The sequence below is a fragment of the Chelonoidis abingdonii genome, chromosome 4, assembly GCF_003597395.2.
Source record: "Chelonoidis abingdonii isolate Lonesome George chromosome 4, CheloAbing_2.0, whole genome shotgun sequence".
NCBI classification, from domain to species: Eukaryota; Metazoa; Chordata; order Testudines; family Testudinidae; genus Chelonoidis; species Chelonoidis abingdonii.
The window spans coordinates 70490747-70512424 of NC_133772.1; the positions used below are offsets into that span (position 1 = coordinate 70490747).

The 21678-nt window shown below is 40.7% G+C and overlaps 1 protein-coding gene across 1 annotated transcript in view; it reads left to right on the forward strand.

Annotated features, from left to right (window-relative positions):
- Nucleotides 1-355: 355 nt before the first annotated feature.
- The window catches only part of CD44 (CD44 molecule (IN blood group)), a 99163-nt gene continuing 77840 nt past the window's right edge, over nucleotides 356-21678 (forward strand). Inside the window, exons 1-2 of the mRNA XM_075065848.1 lie at nucleotides 356-465; nucleotides 4638-4737. Coding sequence (XP_074921949.1) covers nucleotides 460-465; nucleotides 4638-4737 — 106 coding nt within the window. The 5' untranslated portion in view covers nucleotides 356-459. The remainder of the gene's footprint in view (nucleotides 466-4637; nucleotides 4738-21678) is intronic.

Sequence of the window (21678 nt, forward strand, 5' to 3'; positions counted from 1 at the left end):
CTACAGAGAGAGTTTATTCCTCCCCTCCCCCCAAACTCCACATAATGTTGGCTCAGTTGATAACTAATGCATTCAATATGCCTAGGCACACACATCTGGCTTGTGACTGCATCTCTTGTGTGCTCTGTGTGGATCTCCCACTATGCACCCATGTCTCAAACACACATGTAGGAAACGGTAGATGGTGGGGAGATTATGAAGGGGGATGGGCAATCTGACTACTTCTCTGTGCAGTGCTTCAGGCTATATGGGCTGGCCAGGGACCAAATGCTTTGATTAAACATTAAGCTTAAGGAAACTGGCCGAGGCACGTGTTCTAAAGTAGATGGGCGTTTGTAAAGTGTCCTTGACAATAAATTTGAATATCTGAGACTATTGTGGTCTTTGCTCTGTTCTAACTCGTGGTTGGGAGAACTGAGGCAAAGCAGCAACACCGACTGGGAGCTGAGGAGGCTGAACATGAAGGTACCATTCTAGGTTGCTTTTCTTTTTAGAAGTAAACTAGGGGGAGGGAGGGCATTGTTCATCTTCCTAATTCTGTGCAGGACACGGGCTGTAAATTACATCTGGGAACAAAAGGTTGTTGGGAGTAGAATCGGATGCCCAGCTTCCAAACAGAGTGCTTTACCCTTAGGCCAAAAAAGCAGCTTCTCTAACTCAGCACAGACTCTGTTATCCCCTCCCTGTCAGCTCCTGGAGCCCAAGGAAAGGTATACTCCAGCAGTGTTTGCTACAGTGAAACTTTAGGACCATTTCCATTATAAAACCTTGATTCAGGATTAGCCATGACAATTAAAATTAGGCTGAAATTTAGCAAACAAGATTTCAGAGTGGGAACAGAGGAGCAAAACAGATTAAAAAAATACCCCCCTGTGATTATAGGTAAAGGTAAAAAAGGGTTTTGAAAATGAAACCATCTTACTCTGAATCACAGGACATCTTACTGTAAGCTAAGGTTCAGTTAAAAATTTTGCACTGCAGCCCACTTAAACAATGTTATTATTCTACTTTGAATAAAGTTTCACTGTATTCAGGATTACTCAAAGAGGCTTCTATTGTGCATCTACACTCTGTGTGTGTGTATGTGGTTGGGAAATTATTTTTATTCTTACAAAAATGTTAACAAATATTTTTTCTTAGGTTTTGGTGCTAAGTGGAAAATTTTATGTTAAAACTGAAAAAATTTTGGCTTTCAAAATTTCATTTTTTTCAACAAAATCTCTATTTTTTTTTAACAGCAAGGAATTTTTTTGTTGCAAACATTTGTTTAATGGGGAAATTATTTCCCATAAATAAAGTCCACTTTGACTGATTTTTATTTGACAAACTGTAATATACACATTAAAATATACATCCTTATATGCATATAAACACAAGTACCATGGTAAAATCCTGGCCCCATTGAAGTCAATGGGAGTTTTGCCATTGACTACAATGGGACCAGAATTTCACTCTATCAGAGGATCCCAGTGCACATATCTTTTTTATACTGCTGTAAGTCACATACACAGTTTTACTGGAGGTCAAAAATATATGCAGAATCCATAATAATGGTTTTATCAGCATGAATTGGTGATGGCTACATTACTATGAATGATGAAACAAAAAATGAATTATTCGGGTATTTGAATGAATGGTAAAACTTCTATTGTACTTGGTACCATTTTGCATTCTATACCATATTCCAGATGTTTTACAGAAAAACCATTTTAGAAAAGTTTGAGAGAGTTTAGCATTTTTAGTTGTGTCATTTTTTGATGTTTTTCTGTCTTTGTAGCCAAGTTCTTTTAGTGCCATGAATCCAGCTGTACAGAGGAGAGAGAGAGTAAAAAAATTCTAAGAAATATATTTTAGAAACCTCTAATATTTGCATATAGAAATATCCTTTTGGTACCTAATAATTTCGTGGGACCAAATCCTCAATTCTGGTAAATCAGTGAAGTGCCATCGAAGTCAATGACATTATACTGACTTATATCAGTTGAGGATCTGGCCCAGGGTTTTTATGTGCCTATGTTATGGTGCTGTCTCAGGTTAAACACAAGTGCTGCATGTTCCACTAAAACGGTAGGCAATTCGTTTCGCCGATGTCATAAAGCCCCCTTTTCAAGCCCTCTACCATTATGAATCCTAAATCTGAGCTAATTTGTGATCAACCTATGCCTCAGGCCAACGTATTTTGGGGGGAGAAATTCCACATTTGGGTGAAAAGAAGGAAATAGTTTTGTGCCAGGTATTGTTTTACAGCAACTGTTTGAAGCTGCTTAACAGTTTGGAATGTTAGAATAAGTCCCAGGGAGATGAATTAGTGGGCAGAGGGCAAGTGAGGTGGAAAAAAGTACATACTAAATGCAGTTTATCACCTGGCTCTGCAGTTTATCACATGAGGTGACATCCATGTGATAAATTGCATTTATCATGTACCTCTGACTGCCTCTCTTGAACTATGCACTAATCCATCTATGCACCTGGACTACTTATAACATTCCAAATCCCTGTATAGTCCCATACAACAATCTATCAAAGAAATATTTTCCAACCAAACCCCACCCCAGTGTGGTTTTTTCCCCAAAATTACACTATTCTGAGCTGCAGGATAGAAAATATTCAGTTCTAGATGAGTGACGGGTTTATGATCTGTTGTCTTGGGACCCATAGAGGCTAGAAGTGGAAGCTTTATTCCAATAGAAAGCCAAGAATTCCCATTTCCAGGGGGAAAAGGCTTTTGAGAAAGATCCTCAACCACTGTAAATTGGCATAGTTTCTATGAAGTCAATGGAACTCTCCAATTTACAGCAGTCGAAGAGCTGGCTTTTTGTTTCTAACATGGTTGGGCCTTAAAACAATGATGTTTTATGTATAAAAACAGCTGTTTCATGTAGTTTTTTAGAGTTTTTACAAAATTAGTTATATGTTTTCCTTCCAATGAGTGAAGTCCAATTAGACACACAGGGCCAAATTTTTGAAAATCCCACTAGGTGTCTATATCCTAGAACACCTACACCTTTGATAATCTTGCCCATAGTCCAAAGGCAGTCTAGCTTTGCAAGTGGAGAAATACAGGATAGAATACACTCACAATAGGCTATAAGCCTGTGAACAATACACATTTTCTTTTGAAACAATAAGGAGCAAAGAGGTTATTTTACCTCTGCATTTGATACTAGTGCAACCACGGCTGGAATACTGTGACCAGTTCTGGTGTTCCCATTCAAAAAGGATGTTGATAAATTGGAGAGTGCTCAGAGAAGAGCCATGGGAATGATTAAAAGATAAGAAAACATGCCTAAACAAAGAGAAATCAATATATCCACACAGTGAAATATGTTTAAAGTATAACTTTGAAGTTATAAGATCCATAAGAAACAAAACTCTGCATGATATGAGGAAAGGCTTCCACCATTAGATATTCTAGAGCTGTTGCTAAAATTGGTGCTAGCTGAGAAAGGGGCAGCTAGCCATCTTTTAGTATGTTTTATTAGAAATGTTTATAAAAGCAGTCACTGCTCTCAGTAGTTTCATTATGTCTGCATTGTGAATACTCCCAGAACCTAACTTCACTCTGGATTTTCTGTTTCATATAATGGAATTAGATAATGGAAAGACCTATTAGATGATCCAGTTCATTCATTCTCTCTCACCATTCTGGCCTAATCCAGTGGTTTATAATACATTTCCTAGGGATTTGTCCAATCTAGTTTGAAAGGTGCCCCAAATTGGGACCTTCCATCACTTTCCTTTGGAGGCTATTTAAGAGGGTCCTTGAACCCTCCTCTATTTGCCAATTGAGAACTTGCTGTTCCGCTGTATGTGAAAGCATTGGGTCTCCTGTGTTGTTTCCCAAATCACTTTCAAAAGAGAAAGTCCTGAAATTTCCTTTGTTCTGTAAAGATTTAGTGCCTATGGCTGGGAGAACCTGTACTCTGTACTTTTCCATTGTTTGTCTTATGCAAAACTAAAAATGTATATAAAAGATCTTTAATGTGTGGAACAGATGGTTCAACAGTATCAATAGTAAAATGATATAGGAACTTTAATCTCTAGGTTGCTCACTGAAATCACAGAATCATAGGACAGGAAGGGAGCTCGGGAGGTCTTCTAGTCCAGTCCCCTACACTCAAGGCAGGACTAAATATTATCAATAGTGACTGAAAGCCATTGCCATCTCCTTGCTGTTAAAGGTTGATGTTTAATGGGCATTGTGGTCTCTGCCCAGTGCCGAGTAAAGTGATGTCCAGTTCATGTGAGTCACCACTGTAACACATCAGATGGGAGATGGAGGTATGAATGGACTGTGCAGCATGAACAGGAGAGGGCAGGATGATGGTAGCTTACACGTTCAGTGCCAATGTTGTACCCTCCCTTGCATAAACATTCATTGGCACCTTTCAACTGCATTAAATTAACATAAAACCCCACACTGCAATGAGTATATGCACATGTAGAAAATAGAAAGTGTCATACTTTCACTGACTCTTCCATTGTCTTTTGGTAATAAAGTCCTTCCCCCTTACACCATAAAAATAAGGAATCATTGGTTTCAACCCAGCTCCCAGTGAGTGTCTGATGTCTCTGACACAAAACAACTCACCTTTATAACTGGCACTATTTACCTCTCTTGTTGGCGATGTCTGCAGAGAGGCCACGAATTGAATGGGCCATGGAGAGTGAGCTGTACCCTCATACTTACTGCAGTGGTGGTCTCTCCAGATCAGAACAGAAGCATGTTGGGAGAAGGTAAGTGTTAAGGAAATCTAATCTACCTGTGTTTCATCTGGACACCATATCCCTGTGCTGTCACTCTAGTGCTTTTTCAGCAGTGCTAAATTCACTGGAAAATGAGGGAGAGAAAATGGAAAGAGAAAAATGTCATTTAGAAATGTTCAGAGAGTTGTAGATGTTTTGGTGGGTTTCTAAAACTCAGATGTTTTATGTTCTCCTGCCTCTTGTAATAAAGAGGTTTTTAAACAGGCTAAGGGAGTGGATGCTGATAAGTCAGTCAGCTAACTCGTGAGATGTTGCAGAAACTTTCCAACCAAGAAGCAGTAATATTATACTCATGAGTAAAAGTTTTGGTGCCTCTTTAAAACCCTGCTGGAGCGGCTTACTCAGTAACTTCCCCTCACCCCCTCCCCTTGCTCTGTCTAGTTTTGTTTCGACATGGGTGTGACTTTTGGTTCAGCTCCCCCTCCCTGTTATGTCACTGCTTCAATTTCTTTAGAATCCGAATAAAAACTGCAGCAAACTTCAGAGCTCATTGATTGCAGGCTGAACTAGACTTTTTTCATTCGTGCACCCTTCAAGGATCTCTTTAGTTCTGGCAAAGTAACTCTGAAGAAACAATGAGCAGGTTCTTGTTGTGTGCAACTTTTGGATTATGCTTGCTGCAGCTTTGTCTAGCAGAGATACGTAAGTAGTGTATGAATGAAAAGTCTAATGTTTGCTAATAAGTTATGCTTCAGACAGCAGCTGCTAGCCAACCAGCCAGCTAGCAGCCTGCTTCTCACACTAGCGCATTTTTGAGTAAAGTTTTATTATCTGTAAGTTATTTTCCAGTGAAAATCATACCAAATTATACTTGTGCTGTTTTTCTTTTTACATGCAAGAAAAAAGAGTGTATGTTAAGCGCAGCTACAAAAACTTGAGAAGTTAACTGTAGTTAATCAAAATTAAGTTTAAACTAAGAACTGAAGTACCATAGGCAACTGATCTTCAGCAGAACTGTTCTAAATTAAACTGTAGAAACTGCTGTTATTTATTTATTTTGCTGTACCAATGTTGTAAAGCAGACAGTTGGTGGGGGGGAATCCAACCCTGCTGGCATACAATAGCTGTATTATTAGGTTCACACAAGCTGAACTAAAGGCTAATGAATACCGGGTTGGGATGCAAAAACTAGGACAGGCATGCTGAAAAGAAACTTAACTGCTATGAACTGTGACTGAAATCATGGTGCATTTTTCTGACCTTTCTCTAAAGCTTTCTTTTGGGGTTAACTGGGGAGGGTTTGGAGCAAACAAAGGAGTTTGATGGAGATGAGCAAGCCGCTTTTCTATACTTTTATAGTGTGACTACCAATACCAGAATAAATAACTTCTTTCAGAAATAAAAGCACTCCATTTTTAAAAATCTGAAAATCCGATGCCCAGGAAGACAAAATGACCTTAAAATATGAGGTGGTGCAGGCACAACAGTATTTGGGGGAAATAGCTGTGCCTTTAACAGAGTCCCATTGTAACAGAAATTGCCTTGAGTTGGTTTGGAGGGAAACAATTATCCTTCCACCTTGGTTTTCTACTAGCCAGTTCTTGGTAATCTAACAAAATCCATTTGTCATAGACACTGTCACCTCCGTGCTTTTGTTTACCTCTTGTTTACTGGAACACCAATAAATGGCTCCAGTTGTGCAGATCAGTGAATGGGTGTGTCAGAATGAACAATTCCAGACACATCAGTGATAGCCGGAGAAGCCTTATGCATTGTCTTCTGAAATATTTTTCCTGTTATACTAAGTGTATATTTCATACTAAAATCAAAGACTTGGATAATTCATTTAGGCTCAGGTAGAAGGACTGGAGGCTTGTCTGAGGTGTGGCTAGAACTTCGACTTTGACTTAGCATGTGTATGTACTGTATAATGATTAAGATGATTTGGTTGTCCTTTGCTCAATTAATGTATCCTTTTATGAATTGCCAAAAGTGCCATAAATAAACACAATCTGCACTTACTCTGGGGATAACACTTTTGCTGTGAGAGAGAGAGAGAGAAGAAAACCCCATAATCTAGTCCTCAGTGCAGTTAGGAAACACATGTCAAGCTTCACGTATGCCTCACAGGAAAGTTTCTTTAGCGGCTTAGCAGGGTATTAGTTTATAGCTACAGTATATTTTACTTGGTATGCAGTGCATTCCAACCTGCCTTTGTAGTCATTAATGATTTTAAAACTGCAGCCGATTTTTTTATAGCATCCTTCTTACAGTACATCACAAAATACTAGCAGTTATATTTGGAACATATTTAAAAGAAAGGGCCTGAAGTGCAAAATTCAGATTTGGTCCCAATTTTGAATTCTTCTAAAGTTTGGAAATGTTTGAATCTCAAATTTTGGTTCAAACCGATCTCTGATACTCTAGTTTGCTTACCAGGTCTCAGTTGCAGGCTGGGTAGGTTTCACTCATTCAGTTGGGAAGTGATGATGACGATGATTAATATTTAAGCAGAGTTAGGACTTGTTTAAACAAAGTTGTTCCTGCTTAAGAAATCCCAAATAACTCCGTGAATGGATACTTTTATTCTGGAACAACAGTGTCCGCACGTGGAGTTATTCAGGAAAAACTGTTGCACTTTAAATTACCATAATCTGTGTCAGCTCTTAAGTGTAGACAAGCTCTTAGAGTCAAGGCACGGGGCCTGCAAATATGGTAGCTAATGGAAAGATCAGGATCAAAGGACACCAATTGCTGTCTTCAGATTAGAACCCAATTCTAGAGCCCAGGAGGTAGGTAAGAGGACGTCCTATCTGGAGACTTCCTCCACCTCCACCACAAAACCTATATAAACCAATTGCCTCCAAACTCTTTGCATCTAATTGGGTAGCATAAGTGTGACTGGTGACAGAATATGACCCCAAACTGGAAGAAGATGGAGTGGTACCAGAGATCTAAGTTGCAAAGAAAAAGGAGAGCTGGGAATGTCATTGAGAGAGAGAGAGGCAGAATGCCCATCTGCATAGAAGTGGTGGCCAAAGTTGCACCACAAGAGGAGGTGAAAAGAAAGGGATTCTATAATTTATCAATCAGTCAAAGAGAGAAAGGGATTCTACCTGCCATTTAGGCTATATATATATAACTCTTATGCAAAACTGTACATAAAACAATTCAAACAAGCCCGTTGTGCTAGTTTATTTCAGGAAGGATGTAACGTTGTATACCTTGGCTAGTCTCCCAAAGCTCTCAGTAACTAGATTTTAATAAAGATTGTCTTGAGGTGCCATTGTCGTTTAATGGAAAGGGTACAAATCTGCCCTTAAGCTCGGTGTGCCAAGCCAACAGACCGCAGTTGCGGATATGCCAAGGGAGCAGGAGTGAGGCTTAAATGAGGGCAGCTAGGGGTGGGAGAGGATGGCGTCACAATGCTGAAAACCCTTTAAGCTAAGCTCTCTTACACACATGGTGTGTTGTTGCATGTAGTGTTGTTGAAGCAACTCATCATTTCAGTTAAGATTAAATGAAGGATCAGAACCATATCTGAGATATGTCTTCCCCTGTGGGACTATGCCCTGCACTCTTAAGGACCTGGACTTAAACATTATTATTATTATTTCTGCTGCTATTTATATCGCATCACAAATGGACACAGGGTTCTTCAGTAGTTAGAGTTGCCAGAGAATGCTCATAATCTTTGTTCAGAAGAGCTTAGAGACCATACAGAACGATAAGGTGTAGGCTGTCATGCTGCCATTCCAGCGAGATTGCTTTGTGGAACAGATCAGTTCTCGGGCCTATTTTCAAGGAGAAAAGGGAAGTGGGTTGTTGTCCTTACTTGGATAACTGCAAAAATGTTTCAAATTTAAAGGGAAGCATGGAAGACATCAAGAAGGTGAAAAGGGGATGAAGGGAGTAGTCAAGAGGGACGCTTGGATGACATGTAAGGAGTATTGTAAAAGGTGACTATGGACCGAGAGCTAGGGTGGAGGTATGGAGCTCTTTGAATGAGAAGAGAAGTCTGACATTTATTTATATATGAAGAATAGAGGAAACTAGTGGGGAGGTAGAAGAATTGGGAAGCTGTTGTCAGAAAAGCGGTAAAATAAGATGGATAAGAGGGATGAGAAGTAGAGTCCAGAGAGAAGAGAGGTTTCAGTAATGCAGCTGGGAAATAGCTAGAGCACAGTCTACAGATTTGACAGTAGGGTTAAAGAGAAAAAAATAAATTTTGTAGACACTGTAGAGCAGGGGTGGCCAACCTGTGGCTCTGGAGCCACATGCGGCTCTTCAGAAGTTAATATGCAGCTCCTTGTATAGGCACCAACTCCGGGGCTGGAACTACAGGTGCCAACTTTCCAGTGGGCCAGGGAGTGCTCACTGCTCAACCCCTGGCTCTGCCACAGGCGCTGGGAGGGGAAGGTGTGATCAGTGGGGCTGCCAGTGGGGAGGAGGTGCTGGGAGCAGGGGCAGGGGGGAGCTGATGGAGGGGATCCTGATGTATTATTGTGGCTCTTTGACAATGTACATTGGTAAATTCTGGCTCCTTCTCAGGCACAGTTTCGCCACCCCTGCTGTAGAGGATTTGGTGAAGTTCTGGATATGAGCAGATTCACAGACAAAAATTAGGTAGTAGAAAATGGTAGTGTTGTTGCCAGAGAAGAGATGATTTGATGGAAACATAGTTTAGATTTGAACATATTAAGCTTTAGGAAACATCAGAGAAAGAGGCAGACTAAACAGAGATGGGGAAAAGTAATCGTCATCAGAGAAGTGGTGCCCACGATTTTGAAAAAAATGGAATCTAAAGGGACAAGGACTCTGGGGGATTCTGACAGTTTTTTAGCAGCCCTTTTCCATTCCAACTACTGTACTCTTGTATATTTGGTGTTTCTGGCTGTGAGAGTGCATGATCCTTTCAAAATACAGAGTGTAATCGAATTTTCGTAAGTACCTACTGTGTAATGTAATTTGACAGAGAGGATTATAATGGAACAGGCACTGCCCACTGTAATATTCTTTCCTAAATTTAAAAAGAATGCAACAGTGCATTGGCCCCGACAAATCAATACCAGTCAAAGTTTGGATTGGATACAAGAAACAGTGAAGTTCTCTATTGTAGCTTTGATTAAGCAGTCACATTATCTGTATAGTGCCTTTAATGGCAGCAATAGCCCACAATTTTCAAAGATCAGTGCTGCCGGTCTGAAAAATAGTTCAGATATAAGCGCTACAAATCTCTTAACGCCAGTTAGTAAACAAGAACACACTACTAGCCTTAATCAAATACTCGTGTCAATTTTAACACTGGATTTCATGTAGTAGATCCATTTAGGATGACCAGATGTCCCGTTTTTAAAGGAACAGTCACGCTTCTTGGGGAATTTTTCTTATATAGGCGCCTATTACCCTCCACCCCCCTCCCGTTTTTTCACAGTAGCTATCTGGTCACTCTAGATCCAGTGAAGTTTAAATTTCATCTTGAAAGGCAACAAAAGTCACGGTTGAATTATTAATGGGAATTGGAGAGAGGATATGGAGTTTCTCATCACTAGCTCCCTGTTTTAAAAGGGGCCATCATTAGTACCTGGTATAACTCGTCTCCTGTCCACTAATTTTTTGCCTTTAATCACAAAACCATCCTTCTTCCCTAATACATTTGGTGGTTTTTCAGGCCATTCTTTATGGATTATTGGCGATTGACATCATCAATCTTTTTGGTATAATTGATAATCATTTCTCAGGCAAATCCAGCAGTTCACTGGGCTGTTAAATCACAATTGCCTGTCACTCATAAAGAAGCAGTAATCCCTGCAAAGAAAGCCTTCCTACCTCCATTAAATTGGTATCTAATTCATATTGGCAACCGTGGCTGTTACATTCCTGGTAGCAGAGCAGTGAGTGTCAAATCTAAGTGCTTGTCAGTTCCTTACCCTTCAAACCACAAACCATCTCCCCTGCAGTGGTATCAGCTATAACAGTAGCAGCTAGCTGTGATTTTCCTGTGCTGGAGCTGACCCCACCCCAAAGTACGAAAGGGGAATTTCCGCATATGAATGAATCAGAGAAGAGTAACAAGAAATGACATAGAGAAGGGGGTTTCTTAGAGGAGCTTCTCTCTCAAATTGAAACTCCAGCTAATTCCAATGCATTTGGTCGATGTGTAGTTCCATGACTTGGTTTCCCTTCTAATGATGTCTGCATCAGTATTTAGAGTCTGTGGGTAGTGTTAACAAGGAAATTGAACTCTCTTATGCACCCAAGAGATGCAGATCATATCCCTGGGGTTTTCCAGTCAGCCTGCATTACAACGCCAGTTATGTTGTACAATGCAATGCAACTTATTTGTGTACAACATCTTTTATCTGCTGTGTCACAAAGCAAAAAAGATGAGATTAAAATAAGTTAAAGGGCGGGTCTCATTTAATTATTCACACTGAAGCTGAAGCAATCACACTAATTCAAAGCAAAAATCACAGGGAAGACCTGAATTTTTAATATAGCCACAGCTGGAAAGTATATAGGTTGGCTTTTTTTTTTTTTTTTTTTTTTTACTCATGACAGAACTCATCTCAGTGGGCTTGGAATCTCTGTGATCATTGGAACTTCATGCACTGCCAAACCACTGTTGCACACTGATACACTGTGCTGCGTGTTTGCAAAAATAATATCAAGCTGTGGTAAAACTCCCATATCTGTTGCTGCAAATAAAGCTGTTCGAAAAGCAGCTTACGATGGGTATATCAGAGGATACCACTGTGGTGCACGCTGACAGCTGACTTGGAAAAGAATACTGAACAGTGGTAGTCAACTACATCAGTGGTTCTCAACCAGAGGTGTGTGTACCCTGGTGGGTATGCAGAGGTCTTCCAAGGGGTATGCCAACTCATCTAGATCAGTGTTTCTCAACCTGGGAAGGTTGTGGGATGGTTTTTTTTTTGCGGGGGGTGGCATTGCAAGTGCAGGCTGACGTTAAGGAGTGGAAAGCAGGGCAATTGTCTATGGCCCCATGCTGCAGGGGGGCCTGTTAAGCTAAATTACATGCTTCACCCCGGGTGGCAGGGCTCGGGCTTCAGACTCCTGAAAGGTTTACAGTAGTCTGGAAAGGTTGAGAACCACTGAACTACACCATTAATATCTGGTTTTGTAACTATTAAAATTGCCTCAGATGCAGAATAAATTACTGTCAAGTGCCTGTTTTGGGAGACGGGTATATGTTTCACTTTGGGGAGATGCTGACTGAGTGGACCCCAATGGGAAATGCATTCTTGGTACTAGATTTCCATGGAGTATTTTTGTGTTATTGGATGGGTGCCTTTAAATCAATAGGGTGTGGCAGGTGTGTGTAGATGTGCTAAAGTATGTTCCTTCAGTGTATTCCCATTCAGCAGTGAGATATTTCCAGGCACTTGGGGATGCTTAGAATGTGACCTGTAATTGAATAGAACCCTGATATCCTTTTTGTGAATGTAATGATAATGTTTCATCTGCAGATCTCAAAGCACTTTGCACAGATGGGGAAGCATTAATAGCCATCATTTGCCAATGGGAACATTGTGGTTGCAGAGATGTGAAGTGACATGGCAATTTAGTGTCAGTCAGGAACAGCCCAAGTCTCCTGACTCACATTCCAGGCCTCCACCTACTAGATAAAGTTGCCATATTGGGAATATGAATAGTTAACAGGGTGGGTTCAAGGGAAAATGTCATTATGCAACCTGTAGAGGGAAATAATTCATTAACAGTGAACACAGCTAAGGTGTGGCTTGGTTGCCTTTCCCTTTCATCTTCTTTTCCCATTTCACTTTCACTCACTTTTCTATTCCTCCTCATCCTCTTCCCATTATATAGCTACTGTTAATTTTTCTGTCCCTTCCCTTTCTCGTGATTTACCTGGCCAGTTATGGAATATATAGAGTACTTTAACGTTACTGTGTTTTGCTGAAGCTTCTTCAAATTTTCAATAACTGTTTTTCTTATTCACCATTCATTAATTGTTCTTATGCATGAATTGTAATTATAGGAATAAAGAAAATATTTTAACAGGGAAAGAGACTATATAGATTGTGAAGTCAATTCAGATTAATTTCCTCTGCAGCAAATCTGTAAGCAACCACACTTTGAATGAAGCTTTTGTCCCTTCTGTTGACATTGCTGTCCAATTTCCTGTTTCATTGCATAAATGATACCTGCACATAATCCTATAACCTTTCAGCTATTACCATTTGCTATGATTTGATTTTTCTTAAGCAGAAGTGGACCCAGGTTGCAGTTTCCTAAAAGTGTTCAGATCCAAGGTTTTGATTCAGATTTGTCATTTTTCTTAACTAGGGATGTTCAAAACTATTTGAACAAAGTAAGAGTGGACCCAAACCTTTGCCCCAAATTGATGTTAAAAAAATCAGTCTTAAAATTGATTTAAAATAATATTTTTAATCATTTAAGGTTTTTTATTTTTCATTGTAGTCCAGAGGACAATTCCTAGAATGTTACAATGTAGCAGCTACTTATATTGTTTGCTACTCATGGATTTTCATGGGTAAATGACATTAAAATATCCATGCCTCCCCAAGCAGATTAAAAATTGCAAACCTTGTCCCTCCTAGACTGCAGACCACCATTGCACAGGCCTCATTATCCTCAGTTTGTGGAAACATCTATCTTTAACTTCCATTGCTTCTTCAGAGTAACTTGCAGGTGCAGTTGGTATTTCGTTTAACCAATTGCTCTGTATGTGATCAGGGCCGGCTCTAGCCATTTCGCCGCCCCAAGCACAGCGGCATGCTGCAGGGGGCACTCTGCCACTCGCCGGTCCCGCGGCTCAGGTGGACCTCCCGCAGGCATCCCTGCAGAGGGTCTGCTGGTCCCGTGGCTCCAGTGGACCTCCCGCAGGCGTGCCTGCGGATGCTCCACCGAAGCCGCGAGACCAGTGGACCCTCCGCAGGGATGCCTGCGGGAGGTCCACCAGAGCCGCCTGCCGCCCTCCCGGCAACCGGCAGAGCGCCCCCCGCAGCATACCGCCCCAAGCACGTGCTTGGCGCTCTGGGGCCTGGAGCCAGCCCTGTATCTTCATTAGGTTTTCCTCTTTTGTTCATTTTCCCTCTCTCTGGTATCTGGCTGAAGCAATCTGCTAGACCCTGTAGGTTCCTATCTGACTGAATAGTTACCAGATGGTTAAATCCAATTTATCTAAATTTGGTCAGTACTCTGGTCATCTTCAGAAGAAATAAAAATCTAGCTCACCAATTGCTCTCAAGAAATAGGCCTTGGGGGACACTTGAATGAAAGGAAACTTTACAGGAGCAAATATGTTCTAGTTCTGGACTATATTTTTGTCCCTCACAACAAATATTTCTGTTCCTTTTAATTTTAGCCATCCTGTCCATGTATCTCTGACTTGCATGCCTGTGTTTTTTAACCATACCAATGTCATTCTGGGATCCTGGCTCCCAGTGATTTCATGAGAATGGTACTAATGAATGTCTCTGTCTGCCAGGGCAAGAAAGATCAGAGTCATTCTGGACACCTTTGGATAAGTGATAATCTGAACACTTTCAATTTTAGTGGAGGAAAAAAGATCCTTGCTTGAAAGGAATTCTTCAATCTCTGACTTCATATGTGCTACCAAACTGTAATGATGCCTCTTTTCATAGCCAGGGCTCAGCCATTTCATTTTCTAACCTGCAGGGAATAACTTTCTGGAAGTTACAATTAACCACCAGAGGAGTACAGTGACCCTTTCAGGTGAAAAAGACATCTAATGCTGTTGAAGAAGAAATCTTTGCCCTCTACTTAGTGACTTAATGAGCTGGAGAGCCACTTGCTCATTGAGTGGAGAAACAATCACAGCAGAACATCCTTTGTGCTTTTGTGACATGTGTGTTGTGACTGCATCATCCTGCACTGAATCCAGCATCATAATGACAATAATGGAATCCTTTGTCATCATGTTGCACCATGCTGATTTTTGTTTCTCCCTGCAGTTCTCTCTTTTCCCTGTAGCCCCATTCGCTCTATGCTTGGTGGGATGGGAGATAATCCTAGCATCTCTGATCTATTGTATTAGTGTGTTCCCCACCTGAGAAGCTTCAGATGTGTTGTGTAGGAGTAATATGAGTCATGTTCTCCATGAGACCAGGCAGTCAGAGGAATGCCACACATATTTAAGGATTCCAGGAGAGCTGCATGGAGGGCCTTACAGAGACACATGCAGCTGTTGGGCCACAAGTTGAGTAACACTGCTATTAAGTCTCTTCACAGCATCCCAGGGCTACTGAATGTAGCATGCCGTTCTCTTTTTTTAGTCTGGAATGATTCAGTATATGGATTGAGGCAGGTGCTCCCCTCCCATCCATGAAGAGGCATGCTCCAGGACTTAGAGGTTGTCCACATTCAATATGTTTATAACAGAGTGAGAGAGACTGTGTCCAGTTTGCAGCTGTCTCATTAGTAGTTTTGTTCTCTATTAACCTTTGATTGAGAGTACAGTTTTACCTATGTAGTTCATACCACAGGGGGTTGGAGTTTCCTTTTTGAACAAAGTCTTTGTTACGTTCAACGAGTATTCACTTGGAGTCAGTGCTGTAGTGGTAATTGTCGATGAGAGTGGACCATATATAAATGTACTACAATGGAGCATTGTGCTGCCACGATCTAGTGGAAATCCCAACGATCTTCAAGCACAGCATCCCTTCTTTTGCAAACCATTGCATCTCAGAGCAACCTCCCCTCACTGTGCAAGCAATTCGGAAACTGGAATCCATCTTTCTGTCTACTTATACATTATTATGGTGCCTGTCAATATAGAATATAAGCAAGAGCGGCTTTCCCAGTTGCTGATAAGTGGGCAAACACTTGCTTCAAGCATATAGAATGGCCGCGCACAATCCAAGATGCTGTTGTGCTGATATGGGGATGCTTTGGGCTCAACAAGGGATAAGTTAATATTAACTTCATACAACAATATTTGCTGATATTGCCAAATAGATGTCATCTAACCATATCTCCCAAGGTAAATGGGCTGGAGAACTCTAGCAGTGTGCTAATAAAAGAGCTGATGGTGAACTAACACACCCTCAGTATATCCTATTACACCCAGAAAATGTAAACTGTACACTAAGATGTGCATGATCTCTACTTAGCTACACCTGTCTCGACCCTCCCTGGAACTATACATCTGAAGGAAAAACTCAGATGCCTGTACTTTCTCAACAGAGACAATATTATGTCTGCTCAGAAATGGCTGGGGTATATGATGCAACTTTGCTGAGATGATCCAGTCTGGAGTTAGCATTTGGATGTTTTCTCTTTTTTTCTAGCACTATAGGTGGTTCTGTGTAACTATTACATCATTTGAGCTAGAAGGGAAACTCTGACACAATAGCAGGGTGGGGACCATGCTGTAGGTGAATAAAGTACCAAGGAGCTTGACATTTCATCATTTAAGTATGCGCATATTATTATGTAACACAACACAGATGAGCCTAGACAAAGAGAAACAAATGAATTAAACTTCTGCAGGATGGCACATCATAATACCTAGCTCTCTCTCTCACTCTCTTTCTTTCTCTCTCTCTCTCTGTAATGGCTTTCTATCAGTAGAACTCAAAATACTTCACAAAGCAGATCAGTATCATGATCCCCATTTTACAGGTGAGGAGACAGAGGCACAGAGAGGGGAAGTGACTTGCCCAACGTGACCCAGCAGGCCAGTATCAGAGCCAGGAATAGAACTCAGGTCTCCTGAGTCCCAGTCTAGTACTTTATCCGCTTGACCTACTTCTTTTGCCTGTTTTCATGAAGGACAACAGTTATGAATTCATATAACAGCTGTTTCAGAAATTTGAGGAGGCCATGAGCAAACCTCCTCCTAATGCTATAGAAGTCAACAATAGCACATAGGGCCAGGGATGTCTTCTGGAATGTGGTGTCTTAAAAAAATTCAAACTAGGAAGGAATCCAGGAAAAAGATCTATATTAAATAGATCTATATAACCAATCCTTGGCCTGATTATGCAACCCTCAGGTGAGTAAGTGCCCACCAATGTAAGTAAAAAAATTTTCAAAAGCAAGGGAAGTGCAAGCCGACGTTCAGAAGCAACCCAGCAATTACAAGCTACTGGTTGCAGACCAGCACTTGAAGTGTTAGCAATATCAGCCAGCTAAGTTATTCACAGACTTTATCACTCACACTGTGGGAGTTCCGATTAAGCTCAGTTTATCAGTATTGCGGCACACTCTCATCTATGGACTGACTCACACAGGAAGTTCAGGTTGAACTTCTGCAAGATGATTCATGAACCCCTGAACACCACCCTTTTTTTTTTTTTTTTTTTTTTTACCAAGAGAAAGGAATATACTCAAGACAAACAGCCCCCTACAAACAACAATAACCATGGCAACACATGACTATGCCAAGGTGAGACAAGGTGGGGTTGGTGAGGTAATGTCTTTTATTGGACCAACTTCCATTGGTGAACGAGACAAGCTTTTGAGCTTACACAAAGTTCTTCCTTCACTCTTTAACATACTGGTTTGGTGCATGAGGTTCATGAATGCCCATTTAGTATCTTCCACCCTCGCAGACTAGAGTTAGAGTCACCTTGATTAGGAATATTTTCAGGCGTTGCCACTGATAAACAATTGTCTGAGACAGACTTTCAACATATGCCATTTCCTGGTGGACAGACAAATCCTTCCCATCTACAGTTACTGATCTTGGTTCCTCTTGATTGATTGTTGTACTCTGGATTAGCTGTTTATGTAGTTCCAACAAGATGTCTCTAGTTTCTGTGAAGAACTTGCCCTTGCTTTGCAAGACCATGACAGGATCTCGTCACTTCCCTTTTCAGACTCCTTCACTGACTTTCTCTCCCCTTCAGCATCAGCGTGAAACTTCTTGTCCTCATCTTTGAAGCTCTTTATAACTGTGTCTGACTGCGCTCTGCTCAGTTCCTCCTTCCCCTCCAAATCTCTTGAGTCCGTCTAAACCTCTCACCTAACGACTCTCTTCCTTGACTTACTTTTAACTTCATGCTTTTCTCCTATTTCATCCTCCTTTACTTCTGGAATGCCTTCCCTCTCCTCACCTTCCAAGTGATAATCCTCTCGTCCTTCAAATCTCTACTGAAAACACACCTTGTTTGCAATAGCCTATCAGGAGGACCAGTTTGCTTTGAGCAAAAAAGCCCCCACCTTCTGCTCCCTCAGTATATGAAACCCATTTTTTGTCTCATTTGAACTCTGGTCACTTGATCTCAGCTTATCTTTTGTACTGCATTGAGCACATTGTTAGCACTCACTAAATGACACATTATAATAATGGATGGTCCAAGATCAATTACTTTGTTTGCCCATTGGCCATTCTGAACTCACATTTCTGTCAATGGTTAGCATTCAGGAACCTCTATCGGTGGTTGAGGTTGAATTTTCTTGCAACACTTATTCTGTGAAACAAGAATTAAGAAGAAACAAGCTTAAGAATGATACATACAGTAATCACATATTTTTGTTTGGAGTAAGAGTGCTGCTGGTGATTTGCCACTCTGATGGTATGTTGCTCTGTAGCTGAGGATTGCTACGTGTAGGTTTATTAACATCTGGTGATTTTCATAATGAAGGTTTTTTATTCCTGATTCAGCTAATCTATTTCATTATTTAACAGCTGAGAAGAAGGGGTGAGTATCAACAGAGGGAAAATTACTTTTTGTAGTGCTAACAAGGCCAATTCAGTCATGGTGCTAACAGTGGCCCGTTTTCAACAGATATTCACCCTTTCTTGTCAGCTATTGGGAATGGGCCACATCCTCCCTAACTGAATTGGCCTTGTTAGCACTGACCCCCAACTTGGTAAGGCAACTCTCATCTTTTCATGTGTTGTATATTTATACCTGCCTACTGTATTTTCCATTCCATGCATCTGATGAAGTGGGTTATAGCCCGTGAAAGCTTATGCCCAAATGCATTTGTTAGTCTCTAAGGTGCCACAAGGACTCTTCATTGTTTTTAGATGAAATTGGTTGATCCTAGCACTTCCAAGGGATAACAGTGGTTCTCTGTTTGCTGATTCCTATATTTGAAGCAAATAGTACATACTCTTGCAATAGTTTCAGTGTTTGTTTTTACATTTGTACATGGCCAAAACAAAATTTCCTGTGCTTTCCTGGATATTTCAATGCCAATGTCCTTCATGGACAAGCATTTTCCAACATTTAAGCAGAATATTGTCATCCTAGAGATTCTTGAGAATATGAAGAGTCAGAGAGGGTAGCACTTTGTTACTACAGCAATTCCTGATTACTTTGATCCAGGTTTAAAACATGGATTGCATCAGTCTTAGTTCTCTTTTTTCACTTCCACATTAGCTAAGAATCTTGACTTAATTTCCCTTTCAGCTGGCAAGAAGTCGATTTATCTTAAACTTTATTAACTTTTCCAATACTTTAAAAAATTAAAATAACCCACCCAAATTGTATAATGATGCCTGCGTATTGTAGATGGGCAGAAGGTGTGACGGGGCTCTGTACTACTACAGCAAACCTGTACTGGTGTAGGGTCCCACAAAAATTTTTTCACTGACCTCAGTGAACTTTGGATGGGGCCTTTATTCATCAAATTGAGCTAATACACATTATGTGAGTTTGTTTACTCTACGATGTCTTTTACCGTGACTTTCTATAATTTTAGGTCCATCAAAACCAGCTGAATTCAAATCAAGTCTTTTAGGCTCCTGAAAACCAAGTTTGTTTTTAAGCACTTCTATAGTTAGTTTCATGCTCCATCAGCAGGCAACATTGAAATTGGTATTTCATAAGTTTCAATTTTAAGTGCTATGCAGTGTGCTTCCAGTTGTCCTAAAGAAATATCACATTTCCTTCCCCAAATTCACATGTTCACATGACTCAGCACCTCAAATATCTTGGCCTGTTGTGGTGAGAAGCAGCTTGACTTTCAGCCCAGGCTTCATTTTTGTGACTGCAGTGGCTTGTAGGTACATCTGGAAATGAATCTTAGCTTTTCCCCAGGCTCCTTTAAGACTGTCTGTGAGTTTGCGCTCTGAGGGGGCTTCTGGCCTTTATCATGATCTGTGCCTTGGGAAAATGCTGTCTTCCCTCCAGTATCCCGTTTGTTTATTTTGTCTTCTATGTCCAGCATTCCTGATCTCTGCAAAGTTGCCATTCCTGGTAACATGTGTTGTTAACAACAACCAGACTACTAAATTGTTTAGCAGAATTTACTTCCCCAAATCAAAGGACTCAAAGTAAGCAGAGCTTCTCAGCATTATGCTACATAGACAGCTAACTGCCTGCTGCTGGCCAGTGACTTAGCTAGGCAATTCCCTTTAGTTCCAGATCAGAACTGAGCTGATGCAAGCTGAATCCTGCACCCCATAGCCACATAATACTCATGAGAGTCCCTACAATAACAACCCAGTGTGCACAGTCCAGCATTCATAAGTAGCCTTTAATAACAAGCCAGCAAGTATGAGAAAACCTACAATAACAAATCAGGGTGAGTATACCATAGTTCACAAGCAACCCTGCAAAAAGAAAACTGCGTAGCTAGACCAGTGCTCAGTCACAAGTCAGTATCCTCACAATAACAAACCAGTTTGTGAAGCCCAGCAGTCTTGAGTATCTGTGGGGTAATAAACAAGCTTGCAAAGATCTGTGGCCCTGAGCAACCTTATAGTAACAAATCAGTGCACGTATGGAAAGAAGGGTAAATGTTTTGGTAAGAAGAAAGGTAGTGATTTTACATCTCAAGCTTTGACGGAACAAAAGTAACAGTGAGGCAGAAAATGTTTTTTAAAGACTTGCTGATAACTTGCTTGTGTCTCATTTTAAGACATGGTATCAAGGTGATATTTTTTCCCTTCCTCAGGTTTTGATAACATTCATTTCTGGGAAGCCAGGCTTTAAACCATTAAAGGTTGCAGGGCTGAGGTGCCTGGCCGTAAATTAATCCAGTAATTTATTGGACTTGTAGCTTCTCAAGTACACAATTAAAGCCATGTTTATTCCTCCTGTGTATTTTGTACGAGACAGGGATTCAGATGTCGCCATACCTATATCAATGGCACATTCAACCTAGTATTCTGCCTCTGACACCTCTGGATCTCCTGACCACAACACATAATTCAGCAGGCCAGTGGTACAATATTATACAACAGAGAAGAATAAATTATATTTTGATCCTAGTAGGATCATAAACCCTAATGGCATAGATATTTTAGTATACAATTTAATATTTTTGAATGATAAATGATTATTTGATTCTCAAGTGAAATTTTTTCCTCATATTAAAAAAAAATCCATAAGGGTGAAAATTCACAAGAACTCCAGACCCCAACACACTTCAACTTCAGGAATTTTTGGATCGGAATCTGGACTGTATCTCTCACACCCAACAAATACAATGCTGAATCTAATTATTAAACTTGGCAGTTCAATCCAGCTCTCAATGAAATCATTTGGTGACTTCTATGAGAGCTGTAGCAGGCCCTAAGTCAGGGTTTCCAGTTGTGAACTTGGGAGCTCCAATTGATCCTTTGGCAACTAAATTAGATCACTGAGCAAATGAAGCTGAAGAACCAGATTCAATTTCAGTGGATAATTCTGTTGTAGATTACAATAAAATGGTACAAAATGGGTTTTGATTTTGTCTTTATTTTCCAGATACTTGAAAATAGGAGAGAGAGAATTAGTCTATCCATGGTGGACAAACTGTGTTTGGAATGAAAAATCTTAAAATAGATCTATTGCTTTGGAGGGATTCTCTCTCTTCCTGCCATTACTTGTTAGTAGGAGATTGGAATGAGTTGCTTGTCTTTTGGCATGTCTTCCTTTGTCGGGTGAAGTCTAAGAAGTCTTGCTCTACTTAGTATCAGAGGCGCCGACTTCCTGAGTTCTCGGAGGGTGCTTGACCCTCGCTAAGCCCCAGGCCCTGCCCCCACTTCACCCCTTCCCCCAAACC